The sequence below is a fragment of the Baudoinia panamericana genome (genome assembly GCF_000338955.1).
Source record: "Baudoinia panamericana UAMH 10762 unplaced genomic scaffold BAUCOscaffold_10, whole genome shotgun sequence".
NCBI classification, from domain to species: Eukaryota; Fungi; Ascomycota; class Dothideomycetes; order Mycosphaerellales; family Teratosphaeriaceae; genus Baudoinia; species Baudoinia panamericana.
The window spans coordinates 624918-649162 of NW_006911266.1; the positions used below are offsets into that span (position 1 = coordinate 624918).

Here is a 24245-nt window from a genome sequence, read left to right on the forward strand (position 1 = left end):
TTTAGTGTGACCAACGGCGTGAAGCAAGGGTCTGGGTTCGAGTCATTGTAACCACGGTACAGTCTGGTAATTACAAGGAGTTCTCGATATTGAGCTTTTGGTATCACCCAACATGCGAGTGGTGACGGTGTGACCATAAGCTTGGGCCACCGCGCGACATGCTGAAACTCGTTGATAGAATTGAAGGCTCCAAACCTGATCGAATCAATGGTATATCGTAGGTCGCGGATGTCACACGGAAGATGTCCCGGTATTCCAATTGGGTAGGAGGTTCATCCGTACTAGACGTAACGGCACTAGAGAGCACACCATTGTACATGACTTTGCGGCGAACGCGCACCACGTCCGGTCAGCTGCAGGTGTGCTAGGCATCACAGAAGTCATCTGCTCAATTGGCGGGCTACCTCCCTAAATATCTCAACTCCAGCCAGCGAAGTGGCGGGTAGGATACCATGACCAAACCACTGCCTATCCACATGCCGACATCGGCATCGCCCACTGCCACCGCAAGTGGGCCGACGAACCAGGTCTCATACATCCCAAGAACCGCACGCAGCCAGCCTAGAAGGAACGCTGCGAGCGCTGCAAGTCGGACTGGAAGTTTCGAGCGATCGTTTCAAGCCTCCCAGTCCGGAGTCACTCTGCGCTTGAAGAGAGATTCTTCTTCGAGAACGATGCAGATCATTGGCAGAAGCCAGTATCCCATCAGCGCCAAGAAGTTCTGAAAGATCGTGAATAAGTGGTTTCGCCCTACTAATGCGCAGACTAGCTGTATTCCGACGAGAACGAGGACCCATATCCAACGCGGGATCTACAAACCGATGGGAAGGCGGGTCAGCTATGTCACAGGAATCATATTCAAGACTATGAGTTGCTCTGCTCACCATTTGTCCGTACCGACCCATAATCTGGCAATCGATGGCTCCGCTGTAGATGCTTGGCGTGCAGTTAGAGATGACACCTAGAGCGATTATTGCGGCGCAGAATCTGCCGAAGTCGCGTAACGGTGCGTAGCCTGTCGCGATAAGTGCGCCAGAAGACGTGGTATAAGCGTCGGACCATGCAGACAGCACGGTTACGCCCGAACCGAGTCCAACGCCAAGCAAGTCCATGAAGCAGAATGACAGCGAAAGGCCCCCAAGAGTTAGTAGGAAGATCATCCAGCGAGGTGTATTCTCCGGGTAATAGACGTAATAATCCGATCCTGCAGCGGCCCATGAGTTTGGGACATAGAAGCAGGTTGTTAGGAACGTGAAGCGGTTCGCGGCTAGTGCTGAGCCGGTGACGGACGAGGTCAGTGATGTGTTGAAGTTCGGCCCAGCTGAACCGACAAGGATGAAGAGCATAATGACTTGGGGTAGCCAGGCAAAGCTACCACATGTCAGGAACTCGCACGTTTTTGCATGGCTGTGCATTTCCAAGCGCATACGGCGCAGTTATGTGCCTGCACCAGCTTTGGCCGATGCACAGAATGGAATAATGATGTTGGGTAGGGTAATTGACGTACCGTTCGTAGGTTTGGAAGATCTTCATGCCGAAGACTGCAATCGCGCATTCGATCACAGTTACAATGACGACACCCACAGCGATGGACATACTACCTCCACTAACCGCTGAAAGCACCTGCCCGCCTGTGATTGAATCAATGGTCGCCCAGCCGACCATAAGGACGATGTTGAGAAGCGTGCAGATCTTTGCAGGATAATAGCCGAAGAAGTAGCGTAGGACGACCTGAATGCTTTGTCAGACGCATATTCTCGCTAGGAGGTACATCGAGGGGCTTGACCATCGTTCTGTTGCCGCTAACAGCACCCCAGGTACTCATGTATGCAGTGGAAGCGGAGCCGCACAACACTCCGACCACAGCACACCAAGCAGAGTCCGAGAAGCCAAGCTTGAACACTAGAGGTCCGAGCAGCCCAATGGCGAGATTGTTGACCGTGAGGTTGGCGGAGAACCAGAGCAAAAGCATCTGCAGCACGTTGGTTCCAGAGGGCGCTTGGCGTTCCTCTGGTGAGACCCGTTCCAGGCCCCGGGCTTCAAAACCGATGAGGCTCTCGATACGGCGATTCCATCTTCTCGGGGCCGATGAGTGATCAGCATTGTGAGGTAACGACAGTCGGTCAGGGGACGCAGACTCCTCCACATCGTCATCCCTCACAGAAGCTCCTTGCCTGACCATTGCTGTGTGACGATATCGTCAAGCCCACAGCGACCGATATCAGGTTGGTAGTGATACCGCCTGGCGAAGCCTATCCGAAATGCGGCCTGATGTGTAAGACGTCAAGGAAGGCTGATAGACGTAGGCTAAGACTCTGACCAGCGTTCCTTAGGAAACCATCAACACTACTGTATTAGTACACTGTAGTCGCATGCACAAAGTAAGGTTACAAAGCTTCCTGGCCGCGTTATAGCGTAAAGGCGTAGGCCGCTGTGGACCGAAGTCTTGTATGTTGTCTGGCATCGCAAACCACTGATTGCGGTGGCAGCTGGCGTTGATTACAGTTCGCGGTAATGTACTCCGACGTAGGTTCAAAGTCTCTATTCGAAACCAGCTAATGGGCGTGCTTGCCATCTGTGTGTGCGCGGGGGCCATCTTGACCATGGCCAGTTAGAGCGAGTCGTCAGTCGCGCAATACACAAACAACGCCTTGTAGGCCCTGCTTATCCGGCTACTATGTCGACGTCAGACCAAAGAAATCACTCTCTACTGGATGTATAAGATCAATTGTACTCAAGCCCGTGGTAGTGAGAGCGTATTGCCGGCCTGCAATGCATTCTCCAGGACCACACGGCTCGCCTCCTTCATGATCTCACCCATGTTCGCTCAAGCATGTTGCGCTGATGTGCAAAGGAATAAGGCTGGCACCAGCAACCTTCGAGCTTCCGAGACAGTCGACTCTGAGCCATTCGTCGAACACGCCAGCGCTGCCACCCTCGGCCCATAAGTAGCGCGATCCAATCCAATGCCAATCATTGAATGCTGTTCGACGGACCTCTCGGACAAGCTCCTGTTGCAGATGCGTTGACTGGAGCGCGCCACAGCTGCACACTTTCCAGAACTATGGCGCCACGGTCGCCGTTACTACAATGCGGGTTGATCATAAATCGGTTTTCGGGGCATTAGATGCAATATGTGTGGACGCATGGAATGTACCATTGCGCCAGGCTATTTAGAATGTGACTGCCTCACGTCTGGTCCACAGAGTTGACACGGTCGTGACATCAGCACGAGGAGACAGTGACCAGCGGACACATCCCTTGCCGATTGTACCGTCGAAATATGAGACGCTAGCGCCGGATAAACCCGGCAGATGTTGCCAAGATTCAGACTTCCATGTGCATTTTCGTCGCCGAAACGAAGCGCTCTTTACTGAAATCGCAAGAATGAAGCGCAAATTGAACAAAGACGATGTACCGGAGGCAGTCGGTGACGGTCGAGATGGCTCAGCGGCGAAAATGGTGGCTGCCTTCACTGATCTCAGTATCGATCCGCGGCTTCTCCAGGCCGTGAATCGCGAAAAGTTCGCTGCGCCGACACCTGTGCAGGCGAAGACCATCCCTTTAGCGTTGACTGGAAGAGACGTTCTCGCACGCGCAAAGACCGGATCCGGAAAGACGTTGGCGTATCTGCTGCCAGTATTGCATGGCGTCCTGCGACACAAGGCGGGCTTTAGCAAAGTGAGGGAAACGACGGCATTGCTCCTCGTCCCTACAAAAGAGCTCGCCGCGCAGATTACATCGACACTGAAGACGTTCACATCCTACTGTACCCAGGAGATACGGTATGAGAACCTTAGTAAGACGGAAGATGCTGCGGTGACGAAAGCACGTTTGGCAGAAACGCCGGATATAGTGGTTGCCACGCCAGCCCGAGCAGTGTACTGGATGAACCAGAGCCTTCTGAAGTCAGACCGTCTCAAATACCTTGTCATCGACGAGGCAGACCTGGTGCTCAGCTATGGCTACGAAGAGGATCTGCAGACACTTGCCGCAGCTCTGCCGAACGGCGTGCAAAAGCTTATGATGTCTGCCACTCTTCGTACTGAGATCGATACACTGAACTCAGTTTTCTTCGCGGATGGTACCAAACCGGAGATACTTGATCTCTCGGCAGAGGAAGCAGCCGAAAAGCCCACCTTAGCCCAGTATACTATTCGGACTGGTGAAGCGGACAAATTCCTATTGATCTATACGATTTTCAAGCTACAGCTCATTAAGGGCAAAGTAATACTGTTCGTCGCAGATATAGAACGGTGCTATCGTGTCAAGCTTTTCCTAGAGCAGTTTGGCATTAGGAGTGTTGTGCTTAACAGCGAGCTACCGGTCAACAGTAGGCTGCATGCTGTAGAAGAATTCAACAAAGGCGTCTACGACATCATCGTTGCTGCCGACGAAGAGGAAGTAGTTGGCCAGGAGGAAGCCAAGCGTAAACGAAGAAAGCTGGAGATTGAGGAGGATGTCGAAGGGCAAGAGAGGCCGTCTGCGGAGCAGCCTCCCGTGCAAGGCGACGAGGATCAGCGAGGACTAGCAGCACACGGCGAAGCCACCAAGGATGAGGAATCCATCCATCATGAAGTCAAGCAAGCTGCTAATGTTCGTAAACGAAACCGGCGCGACAGAGAGTTCGGCGTCTCCCGCGGTATCGACTTCCGCAATGTCACCTGCGTTCTCAACTTCGATCTTCCCACCACGTCCAAATCCTACACCCACCGGATCGGCCGTACCGCCCGCGCCGGCCAGACAGGGATGGCCCTGTCCTTTTACGTTCCAAAAGACCAGTACCGCAAGCACAAATCAACCAGTATCCCGCAGACCGAGCACGACGAGCGCATCCTCGAGCGCATTAGAAAGCGTCAAGCCTCAGTGGGCGGCTCAATCCAGGAATGGAACTTCGACATGGCCAAGCTCGAACCGTTCCGCTATCGCTTTAACGACGCGTTACGAGCCGTGACTCGCATCGCCGTTCGTGAAGCTCGCACGAAGGAGCTTCGGCAAGCGCTGATCAATAGCGAGAAGCTCAAGCGGCATTTCGAAGAGAACCCGGAGGATCTGAGGCATCTGCGACACGATGCTGAGACCCATGCTGTGAGGAGACAGGAGCATCTGAAGCATGTGCCTGATTATCTGCTGCCGGCTGGTGGGAGGCAGGCGGTGAGTAAGGATGTGGGGTTCGTGGGGTTGAAGTCGGGTACGGAGAACTCCTTGCGGAAGCGCAGAGCGTTCAATAAGAGCCGAGGAAAGGGCAGGATGATGCGTGGCAGAGGTATGGATCCGTTAAAGGCGCTTAACGCAAGGGGGAGGGGGAAGAAGTGATTGCGAAGTTGATGACGGTATCTGCGAATATTATACCTTGTCTTGCTGCGACATCCCAGCTGCGAAAGACAATTTTGGAAGTCTCACAAGGCGCAGGTCTGCTACATGTCTCTAACTGACTCGGTCTGGCTTTCTCTTGCGGTCTCTTACGGTCCCTCGATACAGTGCTCATAATTGCAGGTCTAGATGCGGGTTGTTCGGCAGTATTGCGTTCAGCGCACCAAGACAATGACCGGTGTCGACTGCCTTGTGGCCCTTTACGCTCACCAGGCAGGAGCTGCAAACTTTCTATTTGAGGACGTTTCCAAAGCTGATGCCACTGATTCTGCAGTTGTTCGTCAGTCACAGCTTGCTAACGCGCATTGTCAGGATGCCTTTCAAGGCCTTTGGGTAAAGCAAGAGCGCAACTGCAAACACTTCCTTGATGAAGAGATTGGGGACATTGAGCGGCCCTCGAAGCCCTGGACCGAACTGCGGTCGTGTGTCCGCAAGAGTGAGCTACTTGACAATGTCGTGCTGAAAGACTTCAACCCGTCTCACGGCTCGTTATTCCTGAGATGGGACGCCACCAACGATGATCTCGTACCTCTCGCGAAGACCCAGATGGCTGCTCACGAAGTCACTCATCGCATGGGTAGTCGCAATCCTCCTCTTTCTAAACGCTCCGGCAGAGGTTCACTTGATCTCGCCGTTGGTGTACAGGTTGCACAATTCACGCCCTGCGCTACAGCAGTTGTTTTATCGTGCTAACTCGACTTGCATCGCCAGATGCACGTGGTATCCGAAGCAGGTGGAATGCAGGTCGGGACATGGAAGACTCTGAAGAATATTTCACCGAGACCAGCCTTAGTGGCGCTGCTGATTCCCGCAAATTCAATGTTTGCCAAGCATGGCATATCTGCCGACAGGCAGCGCCTGGTGAATCCCATTCTGCAGCAACACATCACCGTTTTCCACGTACCGGGCAGATGGCGCCAGCGAGCAGCATCGTCGAAGCTGACAGCGTCCAAGAAAGATATGGACCGGCTGAAGCCATTCAGCAATGAGAGTTCGCCAACAAGAGCCAGCAAGCAGCCTACCACGACAGCTATAGCCTATGGAGAGCTTGTCCGCTTTGACGCAAATACTTAACGATCCTTGGCTCGGTCTGCACAACCTGCAGTACCCGTTCCTAACTATCTGGGCCATGTCTGCGGCTCGGCGTGCGGCGAAGCAAGTAAAAGTGGAGTACGGATGCGGAGGATGATCCTGCCAGTACGGCGCTATTCTACCTGCCCACTAATCACCACGATCTGCAGAACACGCTCTACTACTTGTAGAGTGCGGCTGGGTTGTAGTGAGCAGCAAGGATCTGTACAATATCGTTCGGCATTGTTAATTGCTTCTGCCCAATGAGTGGCGCCTCGCACGTGGATCAGCCTTGGCTTCCCTGGAAGGCCAACGGAACAGGGCTGGCTGGGATGGTGAGGCTCGAATGTGAGACTGTGCACTGAAGTTACGAAGCATTTGCTCCCAGATCTCGAGCTTGACAATCTCTATGACTTCTCGTGCCGACCATCGTCTCCATTGGCATATGGTCCTCCCTCCAACTTCACGAGCCCTTGCTCCTCATTCTGCTTCTTAGGTTGCCTACTCCACTCAGGCGCCTCATCCTTGCCATTGTCCTCCTCTTCGTCGCCCTCTTCCTTGGTCTGATGGACTGTTTGCGGGTCGTGCTCAGCTGGGCTGTACACAGTAACCAGCTCTAGCGGCTGTGTTTTCGATGTGTTGATGAACTGATGTTGCGTGCCGGCTGGCACCACCACTACATCTGAAGCTTTGATATCCTTCCTGCTGATCAGCGTGTGATGTCACATAGTAAACAAAAGTCATACTTGGTCTTTGCCAGCCACGGTCGCTCTGCCTTCACCACTGGTAAAGATAAGGACCTGATCTACCGTATGGACCTCGTCACCGATGTCGCCGCCGACGGGGATCTCCATGGACACCAACTGGCTGTAGAGACCAGTATGTATGACCTTCCTGAACTGGCCGAACGATCTCACTTCAGATGTGAGCTTGGGGAAGTAGTACATTTGGTGCTTTGGCGGCTCTTTCGGCATGCTGCTGTCTTTTCCCATCTTGGCTTGAGTGTACGAGAGAGGTCTTGAAAGACTACGAGTCCGATGAGGTCTGGAAGGAGCGGCTACAAGTCTGCGAAGTGTAACAGAGAGCGCCCGCATTGGAATTAGTGTTGACAATGGTTCGATTTGCAGCAATGCTGCTGGACAACATCGGAGTGTGACGCCATTGATAACCCGTCCCAAACGCTAACACAACCGAGAACTCCAATGCCTTCGAAGCAAACCTGACCTGATTGACAGGCTTTTCTGAAGTTTCATCGGTATGGCAACTTTCCTCAAAGGCCAGCCACGTATGGCGCGAGGTCGCTTGAAAGCCTGCACTGAAGTCTGTCCTCCTCACCACGGCCTAGATGAATAATCATCTGCATCGCGTCCCTCATCCACACTCAGTAACTGTACGCGGATGCACGGAAACGGCTCCACCTCCACCCTTATCACACAAACCGGCCCGTGGCCTCCCTGTCAACATGGCCCATCAAATGAAACCGCACGTCCAATCTTCACCATGCCGCCTCAACAGCATCGTTCCCGAGCGCATTACGACGCTCAGCCTGGCTAGTTGTCTCGCCTACATCAGACCTGCATTGCCTATCTCGCCGGTCTTGGCCGCGTGAGATACAGCGTGCAGCACAACATGGTAAGCAGAGCACAAGGTAGTACATTTTCCTTCTTCATCAGTTTCACTGTGTTCAGCCTGATTTCCATCTTAACTCGTACCTATACGGACCTCAACAGTTAAGCAAGAATGAGTGGCAAACTTGGAACCCATGATGCCAGCCACGCTCCTATTCCAGGCACGGTACATCTAGTGGACCTGGAAGGCACCGTCAATGCGAAACATGGTAAAGGCGCAAGAAGAGATATTGTACTTGTCCCAGCTCCATCGTCAGACCCAGATGACCCAGTACGTCCCTCAATCCCATTACTGCGACTTGACATTAACATCATCTGCTTAGCTCAACTGGTCGCCCAGCCGCAAGGCACTCTCAACGACATGTATGTGTGTTTACACGCTCATGGTTGGTATCGCCAGCGCTGCAATTTACTCGGTGTTGGTACCCATCTCGGAAGCGACGGGCTTTACGCTGGGTGATCTCAACGCTGGAACGGGCTACATGTTCCTAGCCTTTGGTTGGGGATGCTTGTTCTGGCAGCCGCTCGCGTTGCAGTATGGCAAACGGCCGGTCTATCTTCTGAGCATCATTGCGACCATGGCCATCCAAGTCTGGGCGCCGTACACCAAGAGCAACGGCCAATGGATCGCCAACAAGGTGCTTCAAGGTTTCTTCGGCGCCCCCATTGAGTCGCTTTGCGAGATCTCGGTGACAGACATCTACTTCCAGCATGAACGAGGCACCTACATCGCGCTGTACGCGTTGCTTCTGGCTGGCAGCAACTTCTTTGCTCCCATCATTGCAGGCTTTATCGCCGACGGTCAGGGGTGGCAATGGGTACTTTACTGGTGCGCAATTTTTTGTGCGATTGGTTTTGTCTTCTTGTTCTTCTTGATGGAGGAGACGAATTACAGCCGGACTATCATCATTGGGCATGAGAACGAACCTGACATGGCGGTCGCTGTATCAACCGAAGACAATGAAATCTCGGAGAAGGCTCCTGCCAGCCCCGATGTCGAGCCTGAAGAGACAGGTCTCGAAACATCTTTCCAGCGCAAGACCTACTGGGACAAAGTGAAGCTGTGGCGCACTGCGGATCTCCGCAAGCCAAACCATCTCGCTGGAATGGTCGCTCGTCCTCTCATCTTCCTGACGTTCCCAGTAATCGCATACGCCGGCTTCTCATATGGCAGCAATCTCGTCTGGTTCAACGTGCTCAACGGCACCGCTTCTCTTATCCTCGGCGGACCACCTTATAACTTCCCTGCATGGGCTGTTGGCACGGCGTATGTCTCGCCACTGATCGGCGTCGCAATAGGCAGTGCGTACACAGGATACATTGGCGACCGCATCGTGCTCGGCATGGCTAGACGAAACAAGGGTGTCTTGGAGCCCGAACATCGCTTGTGGCTTTTCTTGCCGTCACTGCTGCTGGTGCCCTTCGGACTGCTGCTATGGGGAGTTGGCGCCGCGCATGCTGTCCATTGGTTCGGCTGCGTCTTTGCCATGGGCGTGATCGCCCTCACCAACACCATCGGATTGCAGCTTTCGGTATCTTACTGCATCGATAGTTACAAGGACCTTTCTGGGGAGGCTATGGTGACGGTCATATTGGTTCGCAACACCATGAGTTTTGCGATCGGGTATGGGTTAACGCCCTGGGTCACCAACATGGGCCTGCAGAATGCCTTCATCGTCGCAGCCTTTGCTGGCATGGCGCAGTGCGCAACATTCTTTCTCTTCGTCCGTTACGGCAAGACGCTAAGGAAGGGTAGTGCGCCGCGATATGCCAAGTACGTTGAGAAGATGGCGAGTAGTGGAGTGATCCACTAAGTTGCTCGGTTTCGCGTGGTAGCAGACACCATGAGGCCTTGCACTATCCATCAGCAGCTAGATGATATCCGATGTAGCTTAACTGTTCGGAACTCGGTATAGCATAGAGTTAGGGTTTTGCTCACGATGACTTCATCGTGCCCGCAGCTTCCGTGCAAGTGTCTTTGCAGCATGTAAGCATAAGTTATGTCGTCGCTCTATGTTGTGATATTCAACACAGGCTGCTTGAGCTACAGTTAATGCCAATCTCAATCAGCCATGCCAAACTTCAACCTCCACATTATCAAAGGCTCTCGCACGCCCGAAGAAGTCAAGAAGCTTGCAGATGTCGTCCAGCAATGCTCGCTCGACCATTTCAATGCGCCGCCAAGAGATCGGTACCAGGTATGCTGCGCTTTTTATGTCGACACATGACCGAAAGGGAGCATACTTTCCGCAACGTCTTTGCGATGTTGACAAGTTCACTAGGTAATAACCCAGCATGAGCCGTACGAACTGATTTTCGAGGACACAAACCTCGGCATTAAGCGTACAGACAAGCTTCTGTTCATACAGATCTTCCAGCAGGGCCGTACCGCAGAAGTGAAGCAGAATTTCTATGCTAAGCTTGCAGAGTCGCTGAAGCAGGAGTGCGGCCTGGAAGGCAACGACCTTGTCATTACTTGCTTGCGCAATGAGAAAGAAGACTGGAGCTTCGGGTACGGCAGGGCGCAGTTCTTGACGGGTGAGCTGTAAGTATCGTGGATCAAGGACTAATGCGGAGAAGCTTTGTAGATATAGAGATTCAGGTACCGTTCCAACTGCGTGGATCCGGATTCCACTCCTCGCTTTCGATGCTAATTCGTAAGGCTTCCAGCAGAGGCAGTATCTGCTTGAAATACGACTCCTCGTCAATTAAGGGCTTCGGAGATTGGGCGTTCAAGGCGAAGCTATGGGCTGCCTCATCGTAGCTCCACGTCCACCATACTTTCTCCAGGTTCGGTAGGTTCGTGTTATACCGCTCATGATGATCGATCTTCATGATCAGACCAATCAGGCGGTTGCACCAGGTCTTGAAGCTGCCCTTCACAAGAGCTTGATTCCGAACGAAAACAAAGCGCTTGACACCCTGCAATGCCCGTAACAGCTGTACTATATCCGAAGTAAAGTCCATGAGGTAATGCCAAAAACTCGACCGTTGAAGCACGATTGTCAGGGTATCGAGCTGCAACGAACTGTTGCCGAAAGGATGCTGACCCCAGTCGATCAATTTCCGGAAGTGCCTAGCATCAGCCACGAACGTGATGCTGCGTAGTGATCCAAGCTGCGTGGACTGCAGATACTCCAAGCGCTCTATAATGCTATTTGCAACGAACAGGCTGTTGACCACAAATGCTGTTCGCTGGAAAGCGAGAAGGCCGCCATCTTGGTAAAGCTGACGGCAAGATTGCAGAACATGAAGCTGCAAGCTTGCACGATAGCGCTCGTTCAATATGATCCCGGAAGCGGCACGTCCAGCAGAGAAGTAGTCAGTCGAGATGTCTTCGGGGAATAGCAGTTCCAAGATGGACATGCGTATCTCAGCCGGTAGGGCAAGTAGTCGACTTTGCTGCACACAGTCCGCCATCTCGATGGACAAGGTCCGCCCTTACGCTCCCTCCAGGCTCAAGACTGGTCAGTACTAATGGAGTGGAAGGTGAGGTATTAAGGAGGGTGATGGGGAGATATGGTCGAGACCTCGGCCCGCTCTTGGTGGGGCTCGGGGTGAACGCGGCTCTGCGGGAGATCTCCGCCATTGACATCCAAAGTCAACAGCTTACCGTTGTCGTGGCTGTTGTAGAAGAGAGCAGCGGATTGACACCAGATCTCGATCTATCGCTTCTCGAACCGGATGAGGCTGCAAATGCCAGTGACTTTTGTGCGTAGGAGGAGACATAGTAAAGACCTCCTTAGACCGGGGTGACTTGAAACAGCAGCGGCATCTGACCTAGTCCTACCCTACATGCTTCACAACACCTTGTTGTTAGTATTGGACGAACCACACGAAAATCAGCCATGGCAGACTACGACGATGATCCCGCAGTGGAAGATGATTTCGAGAATGAGGATGAGGAAATGGAAGATGTAAATGAAGCGGACGCAGAGGCCGATGCTGATCAGGAGGATGATGCGAACGGCGACGAGGACGACGATGAGGACCAAGAGAATGACGATGATGAGAATGGCGAAGATGATGAGGACGAAGATCAACCGGACTCACCCTCCCGACGAGCGACTCAACCTACCGCGCCCCGGCGGTCAGCACTTGAAACGCAACAAGCCAATCCTGCTGTTGTCCTGACTTCAGCATCGCCGCACCATGGTGCCGCGCGGTCTCCTGGCGCCAGTATCGTCAGGTCTTTCCTCCCGCCTACTCGACCTGAGGCGGTCACGGCGCAAGCCTACGATATCGTCCCCACCATGGCGGCGCCGCAAAGTACAAGTATCAACGCCATCACCGCCACGCCCGACATGCACTGGGTGTTCAGTGGCGGCACAGATGGCTACGTGCGCATGTACAATTGGGTGGACACGGCCAACGGCAAAGTCCCACTTACCGTGGCGCAGAAGCATCCGTTTGTAGACAGCGTAATGAAAGCCGGCAGCCTACTAACTTACTGGGAGAATGAAGACGCACTGTACCGAACGCCGACCAAGAACGGCGAGGATGAGAGCAAATGGACGAGTCCGGTGTACTCTCTGGCTGTGCAGCATCAGGCACTCTGGCTATTGTCAGGTCTGGAGAGTGGTGGCATCAACCTACAGACCTGTCGACACCAAGCTGGCACCCGGATTACTACTCTGAGGGAGCATACAAGCGCCGTGTCGGTACTTACGCTGAGTCAAGACGAAACGCAGTTACTGTCTGGAAGCTGGGATAAGGTTATCCATGACTGGGATCTGCAAACTGGCAAAGTCAAGCGCTCATTCCGCGGATCTGGCGGACAGATTAGCGCCATCGAGCCACGACCTTCAAGCGATGTACCCGTGCCTGAAGTGCCCGACGCGTTACCTAACCTGTCCAACGGTACTTTCTCCAGCAACAACGCAGACAAGCCGTTTCCGGATGGCATGTTTTCGGACGGCGACGATGCAGACGCGCCGGGCTCGCCGAGCGGCAGCCTGTTCGGCGAGAACGATCACGGCTCGCTGTTCGGCGAAGACAACGCGGCTGGTGGTGGAGGGGGAGCGTACGGCGACGATCAGGGAGAGCTCCCTCAAGCTCTAGAGGACGCCTTGCACGACCCTGATCAAGACGCACCTGGTGAGATCGATATCGAAATGGATGACATCGGTCTTGGTGGCCCTGTGCAGCCTCCAGAGACTGGCTTAGCACCACCCGAGACAGTACCTGAAGCAATAGATGCACAGCACGCCGCTCAAATCGACGGCAATGCAGAAGCAGATGGCGGATCTCATACTGTCCACCCGACTGAGCAGCAGTCTACAGAAAATGTGTCTACCGAGCTGCCGAACGGCCTTCCGCATGCTCACGAGCCACTCACAGCGCCGCCTACAAACGATAACTCGAACGCGACAATGTCCTCTACCACCTCAGATCTGCCACCCCAGTCGGAGTCCACATTCCTCTCGACATCGATAGACGGCACGCTTCGCATCTGGGACCGACGCGTCGCCCAGCCCATCGCCGTCGTACACCCACAAGCTCTGACACCGCCATGGTGCACAGGCGCCTGCTGGAGTCCCGACGGCAATACCTTCTACCTTGGTCGTCGTAACAACACCGTTGACGAATACAATATACACAAGCTTTCGTCAACCTCCCATGCGCCTTCACGCCAGTTTAAGTTCCAGGCCGGTAGCGGTCCGGTGTACGCTGTTCGAGCTATGCCGAATGGTCGGCATCTTGTCTGCGCCAGTCAGGATATTCTTCGTATCTATGACTTACGGCACGAGAGGGAGAGGGACAGTAAGGGGAGGAGTTCCGTGCCATTTACGATCGTGCCCGGACATAGGGGTGGATTCATCAGTGCTGTACATGTGGATCCGACTTGTCGGTTTATGCTCAGTGCTTCGGGTAACCGAGGCTGGGAAGGTGGCGGGACGGAGGTGTTGCTTGGGTATGAAATTGGCGTGCAGGATGAAGCGGGAATATGGCACAAGTGAAGAATTGCCAACGTGCTTAGCATACTAGATGCCCTTTCGTGGCCCAGTGCACTCTTCGACGGCGGCCTGACTCAGTCAGAATGTGACACCTACAACGCCTGAGGAAGGAACGCGAATCGGGCGAATGACTGCACGTGGAAGGCGGAATATCCCGGGAAAGCTCGTTCGAGCAAACAAGCTATGCCACCGCGCCATCGGTTCCTGCAAGAAGCATCCAACGCAGAATCACATAGCGTGCATTTCAGCCATACTACTGTTGAGCAGCAGAGATGGCGGTGGATCTGCTGCGCAAAGGGCTTGCGACGTACGCTATTTCTCATTCAATGCATTCCATGAACTCCCTGACCGTTGGAGCAGGCTTCATGACAGTCAAGAATTCACGAACTTTACCATTATGTGTGGCTACAAGGGATTTAAGGCGCACAAAGTCGTGGTAGCAGCCCAATCCGATTATTTCCGGGTTGCCTGTGCTCACGGCAGGTTCGCGGAGGGGGAGCGAAACATCATCCTACTCGGGACACATGGCGACGAACCAAACGCCATGGGGGATGTTGCAGGCGGAGACGATCCGGAAGTCATCGAGCTCATGATAGGCTTCTTCTACCATTACGATTACATGATCTCAACAGGAACACCGAGCAATGTCGATGTTTTCCAATCTCAGGCGGACAATGAGGAGACTATGAGCGCACCACTGGCTCCTCCCAGTGCAGAAGTGGAAGAAACCGACGAGCCATGGAGTCTACCACCCTCGGAGGAGGCGCGGCACTGCAGTCGGAAGAAGCGCAAGCGGAAGAGGATCCCTGGGAATCTTGACGGCGTCAAGGATTGCGACATGCTCAAACCTGACGATACTCACACGCCGCATGCGTCCGGAACACGCCGCGTCCTCAATGCTCCTTTGGCAGTCACGCATGCGAAACTCTTCGCGGCCGCGGTGAAGTACCAGGTCCCTGGTCTCAGGGCGCTTGCATTGTCGAAGTTTGAGCAGGCTGCAAAACTTGCTTGGCAAGACGCGAGCTTCGCAGAGGCAGTGCGCGTTGTGTATAAATCCACCCTTGATGAAGTCCGCGAGCTCAGAGATGTTATTCGTCGTACATCAATGAGCATAAGCAGGTACTGCTAGTGAAGCCCGAGATTGACAAGGTGGTCCGCTCGAACGGATCGTTAAGCTACGAATTGTTGCGCCTGGCGGCTGCCATACCGCCGATCGAGGAGGCCGCCGCGGACCAATCGCACTGTCAAGACAAGAATACGCACGGCGGTCGGGGTTGGCCGAGGCGTCATCCCATTACGTGGTCTTGACCGGCTTCTCAGGAGGCGAACACGGAGCATGCGGTATTGGTATCAGTTGGATGAGTAGACAGCAGATGCTTGATGGATAGCCACCAGAGAAGACGGTTTGTCGTCTGACAGGCCAGTGGTAGCTGCCAATCCAGTGGCGAATGCTGCAGGATTTGAGATCATCGTATACTGTTCATAAAGCAAGCTTCGTCCTTAAGCTTCCAATGCATAATATAGACAGTTCTCTTCTTGCAATGACTAGCGCCCAGAGAGGAAGGCACGGCGAACTAACTTCGTACAAATCGGGAATGAGCCCTTGGGAGACGGCTCAGCCCGCTCAGCTTACGCATGCTATCCTCCGACCAGAACCATAGTCCTCTCCAACAGAGCTGCTCGCAGTTTAAACGGCATCTGTCGCCAGTAAGGGCGAGCGACTGTGAACGTTGTCGCCGTTTGCTGTCCCGGCAATATTTGATCGAATGCTATTGCCCGTGGAAGACCATCTCTTGTCGATCAGTGCGGGACAACCCACCTCATCATTATCAACGTGGGACCATCCGCAAGGTTAGGTAATTAGCAGGGCTATGGGAGGGCACCGCTGCAGATCGATCGTGCAAGCCTGCGACGAAGACTCACTAATGTTGACGCTTGCGGTAGAACTTCTTCGCAATGGCGCAAGTTCGGAATATAGTGATTCGTAAAATGAGCGAACACGACATGCAGGACGTGGCCGCGATCTACAACCACTACGTGAGAACATCTATCGCCACCTTGCAAGAAGAAGATACAACAGTAGCCTTGATGGGAGCAAAGCTGCTCGGCATTCGGCAGAAAGGGCTGCCGTGCCTGGTCGCTATCAGTACTAACTCGCCCACTGTCTGCGGTTACGCCTATGCAGATGACTGGAACACGCGTTCGGGATATCGATACTCGGTGGAAGGGACTATCTACCTCCACAAAGACAATTGCCGGCAAGGCCTTGGCAAAATCCTTCTCGAAGCGCTTATTGCAGACTTGCGGAAGTGCGGCAAGAAGCAGGTACTGGCAAAGATGTCCATCACTCCCGAGCAAAGCATTGAAGACGTACCATCCTGCCGCCTGCACAGGTCCTTTGGCTTCGAGGAAGTAGGCAGATTGAAAAGGGTTGGTCTGAAGAACGATGTTTGGCTAGATGTAGTGATCTTCCAGCTTGCATTGGAGGGAGTAGAGGGCTCGAAGTCGGTTACGGCCGGCGATGAACATTGACAGGGCGTCGTTACTGAGAAGGATTTCCAGTGCGACAGGCAGTGTCGTACTGTAACGTACGAGCGGCACTTTGCGGAGTTCCACGGTCTGCAGGAAAACGATCGGTGCTCCATACTCACAGCCTCGGAGCGAACCGATGAATGTGAGGTCGTGGAGGGTGGCGTGAGCCTGTCCACACTCGCACCACGGATACTGCTCGGTAAAGCTCAGAGATCGTCAGTACTCAGGTACCTTCTGCCCTGTCCCGCTCGTGCAGACAGCAAAGACACATGGCGTTTGGGGGCTGTGATGGTGCAACACCTTCTGCAAGCTAGGAGCATCGCGAACGGTCTGTACGATCGGTATCCCACGCGGCACTGCGGCATTCCATGCAGCTTGCACGACTGGGCAGAGCTGTGCCGCTTGCAGTAGCTCGGTACCGGTACCGCAGCCCTGTCAGCTGTAGCTGGTTTGGCCAACCATGGTTGTGTCATGTTGAAGTGGCACCACTGGTGGAAGATTTCACCATCAGACAATGGGTTCTAGACGGTGTGGAAAAATTGCTGTATGACTGTGAAGCGATGCTCTCTCCTGAAGTAAACTCCTAAGCACACGTGCGTTCGAGGTAAAAGGCGAACATATACAACGCATACAGGTAGCTCGTCTATATGCTCACGGCACATCAGCTACATCTCAAATCCAGATCAGAGCTGTAGCTCATAAGCGATCGTGTGCGGTGGGGGTATCATTTGGTTTTCGTCGCGCCTGTACGCCTGCCGTTGCAATCTTTCACTGTCAGACTCCGGACGCCTCGGCTTCTGAACCGCGGCTTCAAACGCTAGCACGTAGTAATGCAGCCTCAATGTAACCCAAAACGCCGGTGCAATGCATCCAAGGTGACCAAGATTTTGTATGTCGAATGGGTTGCGACAGGTTTCAGATATTCCACAAGATGTTGCTTGGAGTAAGGTCGTCTAGCTGGTCAACAGCTCGAGCTGTGCGGTTCCGCGCTAAAATGCGCCACGCACAACGCCACCAGATCCGAGCCATTCTATGGCCGAGGGGGCGTATTGGATGGAGGCTTGGCAAAGCACGCTCGACCCAGGAGCCGGAACGCACGCCGGATGATCGGTCGTAGAGCTCATATGCCAATTGGTATTCCTCGTTCGATCTTGAAAAGGTCGAGTGCTAGACTCGGAAGATCTTGGATAGCGGCACGGACGTCCGGCGTCGTAGCCAGTTGCGGATGGCACTTGAATGCTTCGCAGACGGTGTCCCGAAGTCCTCGGTCGTTGTCGATCGTTGAACAGTAGACTTCGAAAAGTACATCTGGAAAGTCTGGCGAGTCGTAGTTGCAAGCCATTGCCATTTCGAACTTAATCTTCGCCAATTGCTTCAGTGATGGAATGTCGTACTTCTCCGCTAGCGCGTACACTCTTGTGTGGAGCAGAAGGTGTGACTCATCTTCAGGCAGCTCATCCTCTTCATCGAAGGATTCGTAATCGCTCTCACCGTCAGCAACAAGCGGCGGTGTTCGAGCTCTTGCCTTGATGGGCGATCTCGGCATCTTGTCTGGCCATTCGAAGCACTTTCGTGTTTCCATCGCGGATGTGGGTGGTGTGATAGGGGACTCTGGGTGGTAGCAGCCTGCTGCAGCGAGTAACGGGTCGGAAATCTGAGTCAAGTCGAGCTTTCTCGGCAGCTTCTTGCGGGCGTCCGAGAAGGCACGATGCCGGAAGACGGTTGCTCGCGGCTGTTCGGGCTGGTTAAGGTAATCCAGATGGTAGAAGACTGCACAGATACGGTGTTAGCAAGCAACCTCAATCGAACACACGTATTGTAACAACGCACAATGTATCATCTGATTGACAGCCTCCTCGTCATCTTCACTGAGGTCGATGACTCGGTTGTCCGCCCAAGGATTGCCGCAGGCGCCGTCGAAGAAGCCGCTCCGTGAGCATATGATTGCTCGGTGAACCGCCCATTGTCGGTAGTTGCATAGAATAGTCAAGTCCGAATACTTCCCGCCAACATGAAGCCTGCAGCGAGCGTGAGCACCACCCATTGTCATGCAGCTACGATCGTAATATCGAACGTCAGTACGTACGCTGACAGTGCGTTTAACAGGTCCGTCTGCGGACAATCAATTGGCGAGGATGGAGCAGAAGGCGAGGCCATTGCGGAGTTTAGCTCGGATTTGGCGCGCAAGGCGAGGAGGGGATCCGGGGCAGTGTTTTCTTTCGGAAGGACGGCCGCTAGGTGAACAGGTGTAACAACAGCGGTCTAGCCGTCTGCTTCTGAAGCGTAGAGTGTCTGGCACTGATGTAGAGTTCCTGTATGCAAAGAGAGAATGGAACGGACCCCGCGGCGTAATGTACGATCAGCAACAAAGAGTCGAGCGGGAGGTCAAAAAGCGCCTGACCTCGAACAGGTAGCCTAAGTCAAAACTTTCCCTCGAATCACCGCCGCAGCGCTTGGCGAGTACGCGTTCCTGCAAGTGCTAGCTCTGCAGACTTGCTGCAGCTGCAGATCTGTAGATACCGGGGTGCGCTTGAGCGTCAGCCTTCACACAGCTCAAGAAGGCAAGGCGCTGGCGCCGCAACCTCGGTGCCCTTCGTGGGGGGTCGCGTAAGTTCGGGCTAGCCTCACCGACAGCACGTGGAAGATTGTCAGATGAGTGTTGATCGCCAGATCGAGAGGTCTTGTGAGAGCTTGTTGCTACCAATGCCTCGCGAAGGTGCCGTGAGCTTCAGTGGCGTTGCGTTCTTCGCGGCGCTCATGTGGTGGTACGTCGATATCGGACAAACCGTTCAATAAGCCACGAACGCCTCTTGTGGAGCTGAAGGTATGCTTAACCGCGGCGCAGGCGCTCTTGTTGCGTCTGTCAGACGGGCTTCCCGATGATTGGTCGGTGGTTCTTGTGAAAAAGAAACGAGCAAAAGTTCGGCGGATGTGTTGGGCTTGCAGTAATGTGCCTGTAAGATCGCCTCGAGGATAGAAGAGGCAGAGGGATCATGGGAAGAGTGTATTATGACAACGCACACTTAATATTCCAGTACCCTCATAGTTACTTCGGCGCCAAAGCGTTCAAGACCTATATGCTTTTTGATTGAGCAATTTGCGCCAAGTCATGCAAGTGATTGCGAGGCGGTGTTGCTTGGCCAGCACTGTGCACGTTTGACTGTAATCGCTGCATCGCTTGGGTCCACTGTTCCACAACGTGTTTCAGGGACTGACTGCGTGCAGGGTGCCGCAACTAGAATCACTAGAATGCTGGGTCGGCAACGGGCAACCCGGAATGCGTTTCCGCGACCACCTTCGGGACCGCACGGTCGGACCGAAATCACATAGTTGTATCACAGCTGGCGGTAGAGACGTGTGGCGCTGGGCATCAAAGGCTTCGATGTGACAAGGCGAGACACAGCACGAAGATCTTCAGCTGTCATACATCTAGACTCAGGGCAGTTCGAAACATTTGAGTGTTGGCATGCAATATTATCAAGGATGTTGCCATGCGGAAGAGCTCGGGATGCCGCACAATGCCTACTCTTGTGCAACGGGCCGTGCAGGTCTTCAGTATACTCGTGGAAGCTAGAACGCTCGGAATGCGAGGCTTGCTCGCCGCAAAACGCAGGGACAGCCTTGTCGGCCGATGCTTACGCCGAGATTGACTGGGTTAGTGGCACATTGAGTACATACTCTTCAGAATCGAGCCATTGGAAGGCGAAGTTTGTGGACGACCGTCGGTTAAGTGAATGGATGACCCTCCATCGCCTCGCTGAAATGGACGCAACCTGGGAGGTCCATTCGGACAGGCACCGTTGATCGTTGCTGTTGGAGGAAAACGCCGCTCGTCGCTGATCAGCCCCACTCGCGAATTGTTGGTTTTGCTGGAGATCGAGCCTCTTTTCCAATCGCGCAGTATCCGGCTATAACATCGGCGCTTGACGACACAAGCGTGCGATCTCCGACATTCATGAGGGTGTGCAATTTCTATCTAGCGAGTGAAATGGCATCCTCCGACTTTGACCATGACATGCCTGCTTAAAGGAGCTGCCTCACAGGCATCGGCAGGGTTGAGCTTCAGTTTGCCCCGGCCGGGGGACTTCGGCAGCGGTACCGGGTGAGACTTGAATGTTTCGGATAGAACAACATCGGCATCTTCGAACTCTCCTGACCTACAGTACTGTTATCCACAATGACGGCTTAAAACCCCCACCCCTGCAGGGCTGACCGGTACGCATGTTGAGTGGTCGATGGAGCCCGAATCGTGAAACCCATGAAGTGACCCGTAAGATACAGCCATGGGACAAACAGAAGGTCAGATGCTTATCCCGATCCAACCGTGCAGTACTCCACTACCCAACGTCGCGTTTGGTGATCGAGATAAGGCCTACCGCCCTCATCTGTGGTCCGGAGGATCCAGCATTGACGTGCTCAAGCATCATTTTGGCATCCTGCGATCGTCTGCATCGAACAAACAGTGAAGCGAACGATGCAATCAACGAACACCGAGGGGCAATGAGGGGCAGGTATGCCAAGACCTCAGGCAAGGTGACGTTTTCCAGCGGCGTTTGCAGGCACGAAGGATCAACTGCGGCGAAGAAAGCCAGTGCACACGCGCTCTTGCAATCGGCAAAAAAGACATACAGCATCCGGGAGCACATGATCAGCCTCACATGTTCCAGCATACCGAACCGAGCATTTAGCGAGAAACTTGTGACGTAGGTTGTCCGCAACAGCTCGCCAACAGCTCATCGAGCTTGCTGTTGCACTGCAACATGGCCGGCGATTTCAAGCTCTCCGCCACGCTACGTGGACACGAAGAAGATGTGAGTAAGCTTGATTACATTTCCCTGCCTTCTAATCCAGGCAGCTGGTCACGTTCACTTTGGCCCCTTTGAGTAAAGTCATAAGCACAACTTTCGTTTTAGGAAGGTACGCTTCCAAGAGTAAGCTGACCCACCAGCCAAGGTTCGTGCCATAGTATTCCCTACTCGAGAACTTCTCTTTTCTGCTTCAAGGGATAACACAGTCCGCAAGTGGAGCCTCACTGCGCCAAAGCCTCCCGCATACGACGACACAATCGCATTACAAGGCTCACACTGGTTCAACGGCCTGGCCTACGCTCCCCCGTCGAGCCATCACCCTGATGGTATCATTGCGGCTGGTGGCAGGGAGACCTTCGTCTTCGTGAAACATGTCGGCAGCCCGCCAGATGCCGATCCACATCGCATGTTAATTGGCCACGCCGGAAACATCACCTGCTTGGCCTTCACCGAGGACGGTAGGAGGGTCATTAGTGGCGGCTGGGACAGCCAGGTGTTCGTCTGGGATGTCGAAGAAGGCAACGTTGTAGCCGAGCTTACCGGTCATGGTGGTCCGGTCTGGGGCGTGATCGTCTACGACGCGAAACTGGTCTTAACCGCATGTGCCGACAAGATCATACGTATCTTCGACGTCAATGGCAAGAGCCTGAAATCGATTAAAGGCCATACTGACGTTGTGCGCTGTTTCTGCAAGCTTCCTAGCGGCCACTGGTCCGGCGCAGCCTTTGCTTCTGCAGGTAACGACGAGGTCATTCGGTTATGGACATTGGACGGTGCCCAAGTGGGTGTACTACACGGCCACGAGGCATACATCTACAGTCTTGCTATCCTTCCGAATGGCGACATTGTGAGCTCGTCGGAAGACCGGACAGTAAGGGTGTGGCGCAACAGCAAATGCATACAGACGATCACTCATCCCGCAATCAGTCTGTGGACTGTTGCTGCATGTCCCGAGACAGGTGACATTGTAAGTGGCGCAAGCGACAATGTCATCCGCGTCTTCTCCCGCGACCCAGAGCGACAGGCTGATGCAGAGGTGAGTCAGCATCTCCACCAGTGTTTGACCGTTGCTTGACTGATGAAGGACAGACTATCCGATCCTTTGAAGAGAGCAACCGCATGTATGCGATCCCAGCGGAGACGGCCAGTCAAGGCCAGCCATTCCAGAAGGAGAATCTTCCCGGTCCAGGTACGTACGTCCGTACAATATCAGGTTTGCCGTTCTCGCGTTGCTGTTGCGGTACGCTTCTGGGAGGCGTGACGATGCAGTAGTGCACCGTTCCACACCTAAGCTCTATTGCGTGTCAGCAGCCACAGCCTTGGTCGTTTTGCGGCAGATTCGCATCGTACGGAAGCATGTAAGCTGACCACCAGCATTTACAGAGGCACTGCAGACGCAAGTCGGACAGAGAGACGGCCAACAACTGTTCATCCGTGAGCACGACGGTTCGGTGACGGCGCATCTTTGGTCAAGCACGACCAGCCAGTGGAACCTGGTAGGTTATATTGATTGCCTGCCAGCTCAGCGAACGTAATTGACAAGCCATGACAGATTGGGTCCGTAGTGTCCGGCGAAGGCTCTGGCGCGAACAAAAGGCAGTACGACGGCAAAGAGTACGACTATGTGTTTGACATCGACATCGAAGATGGCAAGCCACCGCTTAAGCTGCCGTACAACGCTACGGAGAGCCCATGGGATGCTGCCCGCAGATTCCTGGAAAGGAATGAGCTGCCAATGTCCTACTACGAGCAGGTAGCTAACTGGATTTCGGATAATACTCAAGGTGCCCGCCTTGGGCAGTCAAGTCAACCGGCTCCACATCAACAGGACCCTTGGGGCACTGACCGAAGGTACAGACCTGGCGATGCAGCGCAAAGTTCGACAACTGGCGAACGCAGATTACCACAGCGATCGTACATCAGCATCTCCGAAGGCAACGCACAGAACGCTGTCACTAAGATCTCAGAATCTGCGAAACAACTCCAAGCCGCCGGCAAGCTTGACCCAGTATCTTTGCTGAGCGATGACGACCTTGCTGCGTTGCAGACGCTTGTCGACCAGCTGAACAAATCTTCAAGCGACCCACATCCGACCGAAAGCCAAATTGCGGCGCTGCTCACTGCATGCTCAAAGTGGCCGAGAAAGGAGCGTGTACCAGCAATTGCATTGCTGGCTCGGCTCGCTGTGTCTCCAAGCTTCGTCAGTGCTACTTCATCTGGCGAGAAGACCATCGTGGAGACGCTGGCACAAACAGGCCTGTTAGAGCAGCGGCAGGAGACAGCAAACAATGCGGTGCATGCTCTTCGATTAATCGTCAATCTGTTCGCTTCCGACTCCGGCCGACTCATAGCAGACGGCGCGTTCGAGTCAGCATTGCAGCTTACGAGACCCTTCGCCTCTGAGCCTGAATCACCGGCACAGTACAAAGCGCTCGCGGCGTTGTACCTCAACTACGCCGTGCTTGTTGTCGCTGGTGCGCCGGCTGACGAATCAGCAAGTCGCGAGGCTAGAGCGAAGGTTCTACTAATCGATATCGCGACGCTACTAGAGTGCGAGAGCCCGCATGCGAACGATGGGGATGCCTTGTATAGGATTTTGTGTGCACTTGGGACACTGCTGACCCTCGGTGAAGACTTCAGAAGGGAAATGAAGAGTGGCGTTTCCGGCACGCTGCACGTCGCTGGCAGTAAGCCGGCTGCGCAAGCGCAGAATGTCAAGGAGGTGATGCAAGAGATAAGAGATGAGTTGCGATGAGTCTTTCGATTGACTGCATAGCGAGGCGCGCAGCAGGCGCAGGCAAATCGTGGCCATGGGATGACAGCTGCTGCCATCAACTCAGGGCCTCAGCAAATGAAACCGATTTCCCGTGAATGCT

General features: G+C 54.0%; 12 protein-coding genes across 12 annotated transcripts; 8 read left to right on the forward strand and 4 right to left on the reverse strand.

The window, feature by feature from the left end:
• Positions 1–467: 467 nt before the first annotated feature.
• On the reverse strand, positions 468–2448 carry BAUCODRAFT_217966 (uncharacterized protein). The gene is made up of 4 exons (XM_007680794.1): positions 1787–2448; positions 1508–1731; positions 885–1371; positions 468–811 (listed from the first exon to the last, which is right to left on the reverse strand). Exons 1-4 carry the CDS (start codon positions 2180–2182, stop codon positions 617–619), a joined length of 1302 nt encoding a protein of 433 aa, XP_007678984.1. The 5' UTR covers positions 2183–2448; the 3' UTR covers positions 468–616.
• Positions 2449–3378: 930 nt separating this feature from the next.
• On the forward strand, positions 3379–5316 carry BAUCODRAFT_112682 (uncharacterized protein; the record flags this gene model as incomplete). The annotated part of the gene is made up of 2 exons (XM_007680795.1): positions 3379–4500; positions 4555–5316. The coding sequence occupies exons 1-2, from the start codon at positions 3388–3390 to the stop codon at positions 5314–5316; spliced, it is 1875 nt and encodes a 624-aa protein (XP_007678985.1). The 5' UTR covers positions 3379–3387.
• A 228-nt stretch (positions 5317–5544) lies between these two features.
• Positions 5545–6447, forward strand: BAUCODRAFT_150233 (uncharacterized protein; the record flags this gene model as incomplete). Its single annotated transcript, XM_007680796.1, has 2 exons — positions 5545–6018; positions 6085–6447. The coding sequence occupies 2 exons, from the start codon at positions 5545–5547 to the stop codon at positions 6445–6447; spliced, it is 837 nt and encodes a 278-aa protein (XP_007678986.1).
• A 161-nt stretch (positions 6448–6608) lies between these two features.
• Positions 6609–7857, reverse strand: BAUCODRAFT_36478 (uncharacterized protein). Its single transcript, XM_007680444.1, has 2 exons — positions 7191–7857; positions 6609–7142 (listed from the first exon to the last, which is right to left on the reverse strand). The coding sequence occupies exons 1-2, from the start codon at positions 7434–7436 to the stop codon at positions 6852–6854; spliced, it is 537 nt and encodes a 178-aa protein (XP_007678634.1). The 5' UTR covers positions 7437–7857; the 3' UTR covers positions 6609–6851.
• A 327-nt stretch (positions 7858–8184) lies between these two features.
• On the forward strand, positions 8185–9886 carry BAUCODRAFT_124750 (uncharacterized protein; the record flags this gene model as incomplete). The annotated part of the gene is made up of 2 exons (XM_007680797.1): positions 8185–8343; positions 8396–9886. The coding sequence occupies 2 exons, from the start codon at positions 8185–8187 to the stop codon at positions 9884–9886; spliced, it is 1650 nt and encodes a 549-aa protein (XP_007678987.1).
• A 129-nt stretch (positions 9887–10015) lies between these two features.
• BAUCODRAFT_218071 (uncharacterized protein) lies at positions 10016–10646 on the forward strand. The gene is made up of 2 exons (XM_007680798.1): positions 10016–10270; positions 10355–10646. Exons 1-2 carry the CDS (start codon positions 10145–10147, stop codon positions 10619–10621), a joined length of 393 nt encoding a protein of 130 aa, XP_007678988.1. The 5' UTR covers positions 10016–10144; the 3' UTR covers positions 10622–10646.
• Positions 10647–10670: 24 nt separating this feature from the next.
• BAUCODRAFT_132905 (uncharacterized protein) lies at positions 10671–11492 on the reverse strand (the record flags this gene model as incomplete). The annotated part of the gene is made up of 1 exon (XM_007680799.1): positions 10671–11492. One exon carries the CDS (start codon positions 11490–11492, stop codon positions 10671–10673), a length of 822 nt encoding a protein of 273 aa, XP_007678989.1.
• A 428-nt stretch (positions 11493–11920) lies between these two features.
• Positions 11921–13999, forward strand: BAUCODRAFT_49500 (uncharacterized protein; the record flags this gene model as incomplete). Its single annotated transcript, XM_007680538.1, has 1 exon — positions 11921–13999. A coding segment is annotated over one exon (2079 nt), but the record flags the coding sequence as incomplete, so codon positions are not given.
• Positions 14000–14384: 385 nt separating this feature from the next.
• Positions 14385–15137, forward strand: BAUCODRAFT_57136 (uncharacterized protein; the record flags this gene model as incomplete). The annotated part of the gene is made up of 3 exons (XM_007680549.1): positions 14385–14675; positions 14720–14747; positions 14941–15137. Coding segments are annotated over 3 exons (516 nt in total), but the record flags the coding sequence as incomplete, so codon positions are not given.
• Positions 15138–15985: 848 nt separating this feature from the next.
• BAUCODRAFT_150240 (uncharacterized protein) lies at positions 15986–16561 on the forward strand (the record flags this gene model as incomplete). Its single annotated transcript, XM_007680800.1, has 1 exon — positions 15986–16561. One exon carries the CDS (start codon positions 15986–15988, stop codon positions 16559–16561), a length of 576 nt encoding a protein of 191 aa, XP_007678990.1.
• A 1120-nt stretch (positions 16562–17681) lies between these two features.
• BAUCODRAFT_74825 (uncharacterized protein) lies at positions 17682–18605 on the reverse strand (the record flags this gene model as incomplete). Its single annotated transcript, XM_007680596.1, has 2 exons — positions 17682–18331; positions 18392–18605. The coding sequence occupies 2 exons, from the start codon at positions 18603–18605 to the stop codon at positions 17682–17684; spliced, it is 864 nt and encodes a 287-aa protein (XP_007678786.1).
• Positions 18606–21321: 2716 nt separating this feature from the next.
• BAUCODRAFT_74759 (uncharacterized protein) lies at positions 21322–24124 on the forward strand (the record flags this gene model as incomplete). Its single annotated transcript, XM_007680592.1, has 5 exons — positions 21322–21372; positions 21515–22405; positions 22459–22558; positions 22753–22865; positions 22922–24124. 5 exons carry the CDS (start codon positions 21322–21324, stop codon positions 24122–24124), a joined length of 2358 nt encoding a protein of 785 aa, XP_007678782.1.
• Positions 24125–24245: the final 121 nt, after the last annotated feature.

Excerpts from the sequence above, each read along its gene's own strand:
- BAUCODRAFT_36478 (XM_007680444.1), bottom strand. The coding sequence starts at position 7,436 with ATGGGAAAAGACAGCAGCATGCCGAAAGAGCCGCCAAAGCACCAAATG. Across the intron at positions 7,143-7,190 it reads CCGTGGCTGGCAAAGACCAA|GATATCAAAGCTTCAGATGT; the intron begins GTATGACTTTTG and ends ATCAGCAGGAAG.
- BAUCODRAFT_217966 (XM_007680794.1), bottom strand. The coding sequence starts at position 2,182 with ATGGTCAGGCAAGGAGCTTCTGTGAGGGATGACGATGTGGAGGAGTCT. Across the intron at positions 1,732-1,786 it reads TTAGCGGCAACAGAACGATG|GTCGTCCTACGCTACTTCTT; the intron begins GTCAAGCCCCTC and ends CAAAGCATTCAG. Across the intron at positions 1,372-1,507 it reads ATCTTCCAAACCTACGAACG|CTTTGCCTGGCTACCCCAAG; the intron begins GTACGTCAATTA and ends GACATGTGGTAG.
- BAUCODRAFT_218071 (XM_007680798.1), top strand. The coding sequence starts at position 10,145 with ATGCCAAACTTCAACCTCCACATTATCAAAGGCTCTCGCACGCCCGAA. Across the intron at positions 10,271-10,354 it reads CGCCAAGAGATCGGTACCAG|GTAATAACCCAGCATGAGCC; the intron begins GTATGCTGCGCT and ends CAAGTTCACTAG.